The 13,793-nt window shown below is 37.4% G+C and overlaps 2 protein-coding genes across 3 annotated transcripts in view; one reads left to right on the forward strand and one right to left on the reverse strand.

Annotated features, from left to right (window-relative positions):
- Window positions 1-8,174, reverse strand: part of LOC111865889 (pre-mRNA-splicing factor 18) — a 19,176-nt gene extending 11,002 nt beyond the window's left edge. Inside the window, exons 1-2 of the mRNA XM_023854316.2 lie at window positions 8,016-8,174; window positions 4,889-5,009 (exon numbers count right to left, since the gene is read on the reverse strand). Coding sequence (XP_023710084.1) covers window positions 4,889-5,009; window positions 8,016-8,078 — 184 coding nt within the window. The 5' untranslated portion in view covers window positions 8,079-8,174. The remainder of the gene's footprint in view (window positions 1-4,888; window positions 5,010-8,015) is intronic.
- Window positions 8,175-8,320: 146 nt separating this feature from the next.
- LOC111865888 overlaps window positions 8,321-13,793 on the forward strand; it is a 28,801-nt gene continuing 23,328 nt past the window's right edge. Inside the window, exon 1 of one of the 2 annotated variants that reach the window (XM_023854315.2) lies at window positions 8,321-8,423. The gene's annotated coding sequence lies outside the window, so the exon portion shown is untranslated. The remainder of the gene's footprint in view (window positions 8,424-13,793) is intronic. The other variant, XM_033752024.1, reaches the window with a different exon arrangement.

A 13,793-nucleotide genomic window follows, 5' to 3' on the forward strand; every position in this document is an offset into this window, starting at 1 on the left:
GAAAATCAAGTTGAAGGGGCGAAGATTTGATATAGTTGAGGAAATTCAAGCGGAAACGCAGACGGTACTAAACACCCTAACAAAGAAAGACTTCCAGGATGCATTTCAAAAGTGGCAGAAACACTGGTATCGGTGTATGCACTCCCAAGGGGACTACTTTGAAGGTGATGGTACAGAATGAGGTCCAGGTAAGATGTAATAGTTTTTATTAATATATTTCGGGAACTTTTAGATAGCACCATGTATGAACAAAAAAACTTCCATTTTGTAGATGGCATTCTGTGCTAAAGCATATACTTCATTTTGTGCACCTTAACAAGACACACTGTAAAAATTCTTTCCAATTCTGCAGGTTACAGTTTTGAATTAGGGTTCCACCTACAGTTTTCTGAAGCAGAAGGATTTCACAGGCAAAAAACAGTTTGTAAAACACTTCTGTGGAGCATGTTATGCTGTTTTATCAGTGTGTAAGTGAGAAGAAAAGAACTCCTTTCTCAAAAAATACAACTGACAATATACTGTCTGTTATACATTCATAAGTTCTTTGCTTGTTTCTTTTTTTTTTGTGATGATGCTTTCTCAATTGAGTATGTTACACAGAACTGAACAAAATGTTAACTAGGAAGCCATTATGCAAGATATGGAAGCCTCTGTGGTCTAGTGGTCAGAAGTCCTGGCTACACATCCAGAAGTCAGGGTTCGATTCCCAATGCTACCAGATTTTTTCTTAGAAGTAGTGAGTCTGGAACAGGGTCCACTCAGCCTTGTGATGATAATTGAGGAGCTATTTCAATGAAATAGTGGCTCTGGTCTAGAAAACTGAGATTAAGGGCCATGGGGGATTCGTTGCACTGACCACATGACACCCTCTATCCACTGAAGTTGGCACTAACTTCGCCAACAAGCGGCGGTCGATCAGTTGGTATAGTTCACTTGCAGACTAAAATCACGGACTGTTTTCTTTTATGGAAGCAAACAGTCACAGCCAATTTTAGCAGACTCGCTCCCACTTCCATCATGTGAAAGGCTGAAGTTTACAGTGTGCCAGTGCCAATCCTGACAAGTGATGGACTTTTGCTATTGTGAATATAAATGTCATTTTCTCTCATAGATGTCACTGAGATGCAGAGAAAGTTGAAATGTGGCTTACTGAAGCTCAAAAGAGTCAAAATACACAGGGATTTTTTATTTTTTCATTCTTCTCCATTTAAGTTTTGAATGTATGGTATAATTTCAGAACCAAGTTTTTATGAAAATGTCTGACCCGCAGGTGAAATTCCTGTATAGCAGTGAATATGTTAAGATGCCTTCCCAACATTTACTTGGAAGAACTGACAAAAACGGTAAAACCTTCAATCTGTATGGCCAACCACTGAGCTCAGGATCAAACCCAGAATGTGCCAAACACAAAGCAAGAGCATTATTACCCTTCCTTTACCAGGAACAATAGAAGAGGGTGGGAGGTGCCACCTATCATTTTACACATCTACATAGTGTGACGTGGACAGCGCAACGCTCGGTAAACACCCCGTCCCCCTCCCCCGTGGTGACGTAACAGGGGACACCGCAGTTGCTATGCACCAATAAACAACTCTCGGCAGCGTTGTCCAGCAACGCCCTTGTAAACACGGCGTCACACAACAGGGGAGTCCATGCATCAACTGTTGCTAGGCAATCGGTAAATACGACATTATGCAACAGTGGTACCATTTTCTATGTTATCCGTGCTGAGCCTAAATAAGGAGCAGCGAACACTATTCCACAAAAACAAGACCGTAACTGTCAAAGAGTAATAAATATCTGGTCATGAGTCCCAGATGGGGCTCGACACCAAGACTTATTGACTGACTGACCGTCAGTCGCAATGTCACTTTCACTTTCACTTCATTCAGGAGTAGTGAGTAGTAATGAGTAACCAGTCAGTTGCAGTCTAGCATTCGCCAGAGTGAGCTGTGATACTGCCGATGGCAGTAATTGTGTAATTGTAAATTGTGTGAATGTAAGAGAGAATGTGCAATAAATTCACTATATCCAATATATCGTGAAGTTATTTGTCACATTATACACCCAATATGTGACAATTTGGTGTCAGAATTGGTTTATGAACTTAAACACGCCTTGAAGAATAGTTGAATTTACGAGTACATCGAGTGTTATCCTGCAAAAAAAAAGGGGGGGGGAGGAAAAAGAAAGGAAAGAAAATGTTCTCACAGCAGATGATGGAACTGCTGCTGAGGGAAATCAGAACTAGCCAGGAAGAAATGGGGGCCAAACTGGACGCCGACTCGAAAGCCTGGTGAGAAGAGATGGCCGCAGAAAGAAGAGCTATCGAAGCAAGGACGGAAGCCATGAGAGAAAATATAAGAAACAGCCACAAGGAGATGGCTGCCTAAACCAAACCAGAAAGAGACATGGAGACAATTGCCTGCCAGGAAATGGAGGCACATCCAGAAGAAGAAAAGCTGACCTCAGTGGACAGGAAACCTGAGACATCAGAAGAAGAAGAGATACCGGTAAAAGACGCCGTAGTGAAACTGGTCAGAAGATGGAGGAAGCGGCATAGGGGCAAAAGGCAAGCTGAAGGGCAATGCGGGGAGCCGAAGAAACTGACCCGAGGAATTTGTGGATCCCAGAGGAAGTTGCCTACCACCAGCAGGAAGGTGTCCCACCATGCAACAGTGGCATGGCACAAAGGGAACATCTTAAGGAAATCTACGACCCATGGAAAGTGTGGACCGTGGCACGAATTGGCTGCCAACAGAAATATGACTAGCCATGCAGGTGTGACATGGCGCAAAGGAGATTTCATAAAGAAATATTCAACCAGGTTCAATGCTGAACAACAAACCTGGAAAGGAAGAATGGGAATAAAGAACATAGGCGGCAGACGGCAGCTATACCAGAACAAAAAGGTGCCAGGACAGCGATCGCACCTAGGAGGGAGAAGAACTTGTAAGAAAACCTACTACGAGATTGTCAGCGAGAAGATTGCGAAGCGAATAGTCGGATCTTCTGTCAGCCTACGACAGGACAAGGATTAGAACTTGTGGAGGGGTTGACCCCCTCCGAAACGAAAAAATGGAATAGCGCATGATGGAGGAACTGGTAACACAGAAGCACTGGCCTCCCCAGCTAGAACGAGTGAATGAGCGATGGATGAATGTGAGGGACGAATGTGATACAACGCTGGACCATGGAATTGCTTGGGACGAGCACCTTTAAGGAAGGGGCAGATGTAGCAGTTGCAGAGCAGACGAGAAGAAAAATGATCGGGGATGTAACATTAGACTGTTCGAGACAAACAACCTTTAGAAGGGAGAAGTGTGACATGGACGGCGCAATGCGCGGTAAACACCCCGTCCCCCTCCACCACGGTGACGTAACAGGGGACACCACGGTTGCTATGCAGCAATAAACAACTCTCGGTAGCATTGCCCAGCAACACCTTTGTAAACACAGCGTCACGCAACAGGGGAGTCCGTGCAATGACTGTTGCTATGCAATCGGTAAACACGATGTTATGCAACAGCGGTACCTATCACGTAACTGATCTCTATGCTGTCCATGCCAAGCCTAAATAAGGAGCAGCGAACACTATTCGGGAGTAGTGAGTAACAAGTAACCAGTCAGTTGCAGTCTAGCATTCTCCGGAGTGAGTTGTGATATTACCGATGGCAGTAATTGTGTAATTGTAAATTGTGTGAATGTAAGAGCAAATGTGCAATAAATTCACTCTATCCAACATGGTGTGAAGTTATCTGTCGCGTTATACACCCAACACATGACAATATAATACAATGTGTGGTTCTTATCTCAGAAACTTCATAGAAAGTGTACTGAACATAAAATATTTCGTTTTTTTTTCTAAATGCTAACTTCTGTTCAAAGCATTCTTTACACCAATAAATATTCCGTAAGATACATAAAGAACATGTAAACTCTCATGTAAACTGGTTGTTATAATTCTCCACTCTAAAGTGATCCAAAGTGGCTTGACAATTATTTGTAAAATTCCCAAATACCAAATTTCATTAAAATCCATCCAGTGGTTCTTGAGCATATTGATGCATACAGAATGAGCAAACTTGATGGGTACATATATAAGAGTTAATCCATAATATGGCCATGCCATAGCTCAAGCAGTTAGTTGGTGGCTTCCCACCGCGGCGGCCCAGGTTCGATTCTGGGTCTGGTGAAGTGGGATTTGTGGTGGACAAAGTGGCGCCGGGGCAGGTTTCCTCTTCCAATCTTCATTCCACCAATTGCTCCACAATCACCCTCACCTATTATCTGGGGCTGGTACAATAGGCCAGAAGTGGCCGCAGTACAAGGGACTTAGTCCCACTCCACTAGCAATAAAAAATCCATAATATTAAGCAATTTAGAGCAGCATTAAGTGCTTTTTTACATACTAAATCCTATTACACTTTAGACGAATATTTTAATTAGGGACAGTTTCTTGTTTAGCTATGACCCATTATTTGATCTATTGTAATGTATATGTTCCAATTTTGTATTATATTTTATATAAATATGGTAGGTTGTGTAGTTGCAGTGATGTGTAGGGTTTCATATACTTGATTTATTGTTGTGGATTTATATGCCTTGTTCTGTTGACTACATGCTGATTTAGCAAGCTTGTGGTGTGACAGGTTCTGTATCCAGTGGCTTTGGCCTCGTATGGAGGTGTTGGAACATGTATTAAATACAATACGATACAATACATCATAGAGCTGCAAATTCTCCAAATGGCATATGGATAAGCCATACACCAGACAATCTGTGCATGGATAATCAAGAGCAAACTATATAAACATTCTAGGCTTAGCACAGTACAAGGTAAAGAGATTTATTTACAATGCAGCAACTAAACAAAGCAACACTCTACCTGTTGTGGGCTTGCCTACATCAGATTGCATCTCATCACACTCTGATCCATATTTTTTTAAATACTCTTCTTCCTCTTTTTGAGACAAATCAGCTCTCTTGAAGTACTTTTTTGATGGCTGCTACATGGAAAATTAAAAAATGAATTGTCAGTGAAAATTATCTTCATGTCTAATATCTTTATGGGAGGGTTTTCTAACTATAATTCCAGATGCAAATGTAACAATATTATCCACTTATGCAACTTTAAGTTCACTTTCAAGTGATGAATGTTAAATGCTACAAACAGTTCTTCATTATATACATCAACATTTCATGTCCCTTCACCTGAAAGGGCATGATATATCTGTATCTCCTTAAATTCTATCTGTTGGTACACAAACAATGTTGTTTTAGGACACACTCCTCAGCTGAAATGGCAGCTTTTACATTGATAAATAATATTTTAACGTGATGAATAATAAGTTATTGGTGGGACGCATTTTTTGTGATTTACAAAAGGCATTTTATTCTATTAACCATAAAATATTATTGGATAAATTGGAATTCTATGTAACTGAATGAAAACTGAAAACACTTATTGGATCTTATTTGACAGGTAGATAACAAAGAGTTGTACTGGGTAACAGAATTGACAGTAACAACTCATCCAAATGGGAAACAATTAAATGCAGTGTTCCACAGGGCTCGATTGTTGTTCCCTAGTTTTTTCTGCTTTATTTTAATGATTTTCCTAAAATAATAAAAAAAATAATATGGTATTATTTGCAGATGACACCAATATTAATGTAACTGACACTAATAAGTTAAACTTTGAAATAAATATTAATCAAACTTTCAACAATATAAATACATGGTTTAATGCCAATTTGCTTACCTTGAATTTTAATAAGACTCAATATGTCAAGTTTCAACCTATGAATTATTATAATATCACTACTCAAGTTAACTATGCTCAGATAAATTTAACAAATGTGACTGAGACAAAATTTCTGGGATTAATTATTGATGATAACTCTTTCATGGAAACAGCGTACTGATTATGTTATTAATAAAATTTCCACTGCATGTTATGCATTGAGAAATATATAATATATTGTCCCTTTAGATGTGTTAAAGCTAATTTACTTTGCTCATATACATTCTATCATAAGTTATGGTATAATTTTTGGGGTGGCTCTTCTTGCGTTAACAAAATTTTTACATTGCAAAAGAAAGTTATAAGAATTATAACGAATTCTAGACCAAGAGACTCTTGTACGGACATTTTTGCAAATAATGATGTTCTACTCTCAGCACATATATTCATTACTTTTATACACAATTAATAATAAACATTTATTTGATTTTAACAATGAGATTCACAAAACTAGAGCCCTAGAGAGATGAGAGATGAGAAACTAGAGATGAGAGAAGTTTTAAATCTGCATTGAAGAGGTTTTTATATCATCATTCTTTTTATTCCATGAATGAATATTATCAACATAATTTGTCATAAGTGTGTAAATTTGTAACATATTTAATTCAGTTAATGTAGGTAATTTAAATAAAATTGCATAAATTCAAGTTTATAGTAAGTTATTTTAAAATTATGTTATTAAATTTTTACTTTATATTATTATGTTAATTGATTAATGTAAGTGATTTTGATTATGTGACNTTTGCAAATAATGATGTTCTACTCTCAGTACATATATTCATTACTTTTATACACAATTAATAATAAACATTTATTTGATTTTAAGAATGAGATTCACAAAACTAGAGCCCTAGAGAGATGAGAGATGAGAAACTAGAGATGAGAGAAGTTTTAAATCTGCATTGAAGAGGTTTTTATATCATCATTCTTTTTATTCCATGAATGAATATTATCAACATAATTTGTCATAAGTGTGTAAATTTGTAACATATTTAATTCAGTTAATGTAGGCAATTTAAATAAAATTGCATAAATTCAAGTTTATAGTAAGTTATTTTAAAATTATGTTATTAAATTTTTACTTTATATTATTATGTTAATTGATTAATGTAAGTGATTTTGATTATGTGACTCGTGTAATTTTGTATATGTACCTTGATATATCTATTTTCAAATGGACCATATCCACATTCTAGGTTTGTTACCTGTATGGATATATGGAAAATAAAGGAAATGAAAGAATGAATGATGACAAAATTAACGTCATCAACCATTTGTGGTAACTTTAAATACCAGAAGAATTGTGTCAGAATTATGCCACAAGGCAGCCATCTTCATCACTCTTGAAACAGAACTATACATCATAGTTCTAAGGTACCAAATATGGTGGCAATGTACATAATATTCTGTTGCTCTAACAACATTTTGCGTTGCTTATGTAGGACCAACTTTGATCAGTAAATTTCCATCACATGGCCTAATAATAATTCAATTCAATTCAATTTATTTCAAATTCAAAAATAGATCCAGATACAGGCTGGGAAACAACCACTGGATATAGAATGAGTCACAGATCAAAAAACAAACATTCCATTCCCACAGGAACAAGTCAAGGCATTCATAATATAAAACAAAATAAAAAAAGAACATATCAGCCACATATACAACAAAACTCCCCCGGTATAGAACTCTCAAAGGTTTCAGGTGTCAGTACAATGAAGCCCACAATTCCAAATTTCTGTTGTGATACAACAAAATCTACATCCCAATGTGTTAGGTTATGGCCTAGTAATACATAACGAAGCCCACAATTCCAAATTTCTATTATGATACAACAGAATCTACATCCCTTCTTTCCAGCTTTGACTACCTCACTTGTATGTTTGTAGTCGGTGCAGCTAACATTTTCGAGCAACATCTCATGTACACTGATGAATTACAGACTCAAACATAATACTTGGGCTACAGAAGTATTATTCTGAGGAAATAATGAAAATAAAATATTTGTTGAACTGAAACCAAGGTATGTCACCGTCTACTGGTTATTTTCATCTATCTTTTACAAAGACGAAAAGAAAAATATATACCACTCCATTGTTTTCTACAAATTTCCTTATTCCTACTGCCTTTTAAGAGCAACAGACATTCACTTAAAAAAAAGCTACTTCAAGTATGGCATTGTTTTCAAAATTGTCTAACAAAACCTTACCAACAATTTCTTATCTTCGAGTTCCTTCCTCTTCCTCTGAATTTCTAATTTCAATATATCCATGGCTTTGATTTCCCACACCTGCTAATAACTCTTATAATAAGCCCATACTACACAAAAATACTAAATAAGAATACACTAACATCAACACAACAAAAGTCACGGATTAGGAAGCATATAATAAACGTAAATGAACACCCGATTTCTTAATTTGTACATACCATCTACTACTACTCTCATCCGTGTACTACCGTCACAGACTATTTGAAGATGATTACGGCTAGGAATTCCGAATGGGAATTGTTCTTCTTACATTTAGTGATTTTAGTGACATTTAGACAACACTTCGGATCCAGCAAATGGAGCAATACCATACGTTTCTGTCAACTACTACCTCGGATTCACTAAGTAGGTTATTGTTGTACGTGAATCATGTCAAGGAACAGCGTCATTTAAGGGAACAGTTCCCGATGACTGTTGACTGAACTATTTCTCATCAGACTCGATAAGCTAAAGCGGATTACAGTAGCTCCAGAAACAAACTGATAATAATCATGTAGATTCGTAATAAGGATATCTCTAAACAACAGAGCTTTACTGTTTAAGGGTACAATAGCAGGGGGATAGAGTAAATTGTAATGCTCCTACAGAAATTAATAATGGAGTTGGAGAAGGATATCTCTATCACCAATGCTTTTTTAATATTTAGGCCGAGGGAACACCAAGGAAACTGACTACCGAAACGCAACCACAATTTCTGAGAAATGTCGCCGCTTACAGGTAAGAACGGGTAGGAAACTGCTTTCCAGATTAGCAGATGCACACTGAGGAAACTTAGGTTCGATTAGTTGCTCACATGATCTCAAGGATCTGAAGTGGCTGTGTTTCAATTTCGTGCACGTCTCTTCGACAATGTTAGATAATACTATTGTTCATGTAATGATATGGTGATGGATAATATAAACCCACAGCTAATTGCTTATCTGAGCATCATATGTCAGACCAGAAATGATCATAAGCAATTTCCAGAATTACACTGGGGAACGAAGTATTCCCGCATGATTCATCAAGGAGGAGGTGTTTGTATATGTATAACATCACATATAAAATTTACTGCTGTTAATTTAGCACAGTTCTGTGATGAAAAGAACAGAGAAATTTGTTCACTTAACATTTCAATAGCTAAAACCAACTTAGTACTGTGTATGTATGAATGAATGAATGTATGAGTGGTAGGCCTTCTCGGCACTTGCACCGGGACCTATGGTGGTCTATTGTGCTTCACCTTTTGATTATCCCCTCAGCAAATCCGCGCTTCAAATGAAGCGCAGAATTTTGTATGTGGGGCGTTGAAATAGTCACTTGGTTCCATAAAGTATTGACCCAAGCGATGCAGTCTTAAATAAGCTAAGGCCCCACATTCACACAGGATATGTGTAGCTGTTTCGTATACTGCTTGACACCTCTCACAAGTGGGACTATCACTTAGTCCCAGTTTGAACAGGTGTCCTGTAAGTAGTCCTACCACCCATTGTAGCTGGTTCCTGTTTAACTTCAACAATTCCTTCGCTCTTTTAGTAGAAGGCCCTCGTATGAGTTCCTTTGCACTGTTTATATATAGGTCACCTTTAGCTAAAACTAACTTATTAGTACTGTGTATATATAGGTCATGTGGGAATTTTTAGTATTTTGTAAACAAGCTTGATAAAGTACTCAAATTACACTATAAACCAAAAGTTGAATTTGTAATATGTGGTGATTTTAACATAAATTATTTAGAAGAGAAAACATGCAAAACACAGCTACTATTGTTGTTGCAAAAATATAATATAATTCATACTGTACAGTTCCCAACTAGAATAACTGAGACCAAAAGCTCTGCAATTGATAATATTTTTATTGATAATGCAAGGATAAATTCATATGATGTTATCTCTCTTAATAATGGCTTGCTGTGTGTTAAATTTTGATGCTTCTTCTTTGAAAATGGTCGGTGATACACAGTTTTCAGTCTGAAATTGAAATTCAACAAATTCAAATTTATTAGAATCACTCGTTTTCTTAATAGCAGAGGGAAAGTTGTTTTATTGTACAGTGTTATGGGTTATGTAAGGTACTATATCAGTTCTAATTTTATTTAACATCAAATGAAATGTGAGGTTGACAGTAAATATTGAATCAGAAAGGAAGGTATTTAGAAGTCACAGCTCCTTTAAGTGAACTAACTTAGCTTTCATCTGGAAGGACAGAAAAATCTTGAGAGGCTTCAGTCAAGATTGCAGAATGCAAGTCAGATGCATTATTGCAGATCCAGCCTGCTGAATGAGTATGTTGGATATTAGTTTCCAGCTAGTGTTCTGTGCAGCTGTGTTATAAATAACCAACTACATGAAGCTGAGTCCATCTTGAGAAGTTGGCAACTGAGGTGGATGTTAATAAAGCTTGGGAAACTATTAGAAAGAATATAAATATTTCTGCCAAGGAGAGTCTAGGTTATTATGAATTGAAGAAGCATCAGCCATGGTTCGATGAAGGATGCTAAAATTACTAAATCAAAGAAAACAAGCCAAATTGCAATGGGGATAATCTGAACAGTATAAGACATGAAACCAGCAGGCATTTCAGGAACAAAAAGAGGGAATATCTGAAAGACAAAAGTGATGAGCTTGGAATGAACAGTAAGAACAAGAACATTACAGACCTGTATAGAGGAATAAATGACTTTAAGAGGGGTTACCAACCTAGAAGTAACTTACTGAAGGATGAGAATGGTGATCTGCTTGCAGATTCCCACAACATTTTGAATAGGTGGAGGAACTAATTCTCTGTTATTGAATGTACATAGGGTCAGTGATATGAGGCAGACAGAAATCCATACAGCTGAGTCATTAATACCTGATCCTAGCCCTTTTGAGGTTGAAAGTGCTATTGCAAAAGTGAAATGGTATAAATCACCAGGTGGTGATCAAATTCCGCAGAACTTATTCGAGCAGGAGGCGAAATATTACATTCTAAGATCCACAATCTGATTAATTCTGTTTGGCATAAGGAAAAATTTCCTGATCAGTGGAAGGAATTCTCTTATTGTACCAGTTCACAAGAAGTGTGATAGAAGTGACTGTAGTAATTATCAGGGGATATCACTGCAATCATCTTCATACAAAATTTTATCCAGTATTCTTCTCTCAAGGTTAAGTCCATACAGGGGTGGTGCGTCATTAGGGGCTAAAGGGGCTAAGCCCCACCTGATTTTGTTGTAGTATTGAATTTTCATATTCATTCATATTTTATTCTGTTTATTGAAATCAAATTTGTATCAAAATATTAATATTTCTCGTTATCAAGATGTAATTAAGGAGACATGAAAATGTAATAGTGATGTCTTGGCCATATCACAGCTTATTTGTACAGTTATAATAATGCAGGGGCTAGCTCGTCTCTAGACCTTCCTGTGTGTATCGTTAGCAGCCTTAAGTTCAGTGAACCTTTTAGGGATTCTAAGTATCGCATGCATCTTGAAATGTCACACATGGGGCTAGTTTTGACAAGCTCTCAATAAAAAATAACACTATACACAAGGCTGAAAGGAACGGGCGGAGTGTGGATGTTATTGTGAACTTATCTCTATTCTACCAGTCTTAAGTAACATGTTCTTTGTAAGAATAGACCAGTGGTTCTCAACCTTTATGAGACAGGGGCCCAGTAAGCTCTTTTTTTATAAGACGATTGCCCAGTCCCAACAAATTTACTCGTAAATACCTTTCCAGTTTTGTTAAAGTTCATGCATTAAGCTAACGTAATATTAGTAATTAATTATAGCATTATCATAAAGAGTATTAGTACGCTTATGTATATGGTGTGGCATGTTGACAAACATAAAATTACATTTAAATTAGTTTTCAATCACTGAACTAATGAAATCTTGTAGCATTTTGTAGTTTCCTCAGACCGACATCATTAAATTAATTTGTGCTAATATTCATTGACATATCCCATGCTGATCACCAAAAACTTATGTTATTCAGCGTAAAATTGATTATTGTATTATTAAATCGATTTGAATGATGTTGGTTTGAAAAAAATGGCAGTGAGAAAAATATTTATGCATTGTAACTCACCATAGAAGTCAGCTGAGTAGGGGAAGAAGCAGAAGGATGTCAACTTGCCGGCAAAACATTTATTATCACATACACACGCCAAATAATTATATATGTAAAGTATGTAATTTGATAAATAAAAATGTATGAATATCTCAATTCTAAACACTACTTCCAACACTAATTAATATTTTGATTTTAAAGATGCAGCACTTTAACACAGCAATTATAAGATAATGGGAAGTTAAACTTAGTTTCTTTTATCACAACTGAGTTTGGAAGGTTTTAGTTAGGCTAGTGAGACTTCTGTTTCTGTTTTCCGTCCATTAGGTTATTAGTTCTGCGATGAATTGAAATGAGAGCCAAACGGAGAGAGTCAGAAAGTTGCAGGCAGTTCCTCTGTTTTGTTTTAAGCACAGTCATGGTAGAAAATGCAGTTTCACAAAGATATGTGATGGAAAAACAAAGAAGAAACCTCACTGCTATTTCATGTAAATTTGGATATTAATTTTTCATTCTTATCCAGAATTTTGAATTACTCGTATTAAAAGTACTTTCCAGTCATTTGTCCGATGACAATTCAATAAGTTGGAGGGTTTCTTCATGGGAAAGGGCTGTATCTTTGTGTTCAACAAAAGGGTTCACAATCCACATATTTTGCTTCCGAGGATCCTCATGTTCGGCATAATACGAGGGTAATTCCAAAAGTAAGGTCTCCTATGTTTGAAAATATAAAATAAACATTTATTTTCAATTTTGGATACATCAGTTGAATCTTGAACATGTACTCATTTCTCTACATAATCGCCATTTCGGTCGATGCATTTTTGTAGGCGCAGTGGCAGTTTTTGTATGCCCATGTCATACCAGTTCACCTCCATGCTGTTCAGGAAACTTCGAACCTCAGCTTTCACCTCATCGTCGTTGTTGAAGCGCTTTCCAGACAAATGTTCTTTCAACTTTGGAAAGAGATGGTAGTCACTGGGCGCCAAGTCCGGACTATAGGGTGGATGGGTGATGATGTTCCATCCAAACTGTTGCAGTTGAGCGACGGTTTGTCGGGCAGCATGGGGGCGAGCGTTATCGTGGAGAATGCTTACGCCCTTGCTCAACATCCCTCTTCTCCGGTTCTGAATCGCCCGCCTGAGTTTTCTCAGTGTCTCACAATATCTCTCAGCGTTTATTGTGGTCCCAGTTTCCATAAAGTCAACCAGCAATACCCCGTTTTGATCCCAAAACACAGTTGCCATGACTTTATCGGCAGACTGTGTTTGCTTGAATTTTCGAGGCTTAGGCGAAGAGGAATGCCGCCACTGACGTGATTGTTGTTTTGTCTCAGGTGTGAAGTGGTACGCCCAGGTTTCGTCGCCTGTGACAATTGAATTCAAGAAGTTGTCCTTTTCGTCAGCATAGCGGCGAAGAAATTCACGGGAAGAGTCAACTCTCTGCCGTTTGTGGTCTTCCGTGAGCATTCGTGGGACCCATCTTGCGCACACCTTCCGATAATTCAACTTCTCTGTCAAAACCCGATAAATGGTGGTTCAGGAAACCTCAGGAACCGAAATGCAGAGATCATCGAGTGGATGCGCCTATCCTGACGCATGACTCGCTCAATCTTCGCGACTGTCTCGTCAGAAATTGACGGTCTCCCAGTTCTTTTTTCGTCGTGTATTGCAGTACG

This window comes from Cryptotermes secundus, unplaced genomic scaffold (genome assembly GCF_002891405.2).
Source record: "Cryptotermes secundus unplaced genomic scaffold, Csec_1.0 scaffold1670, whole genome shotgun sequence".
In the NCBI taxonomy this organism is placed as follows: Eukaryota; Metazoa; Arthropoda; class Insecta; order Blattodea; family Kalotermitidae; genus Cryptotermes; species Cryptotermes secundus.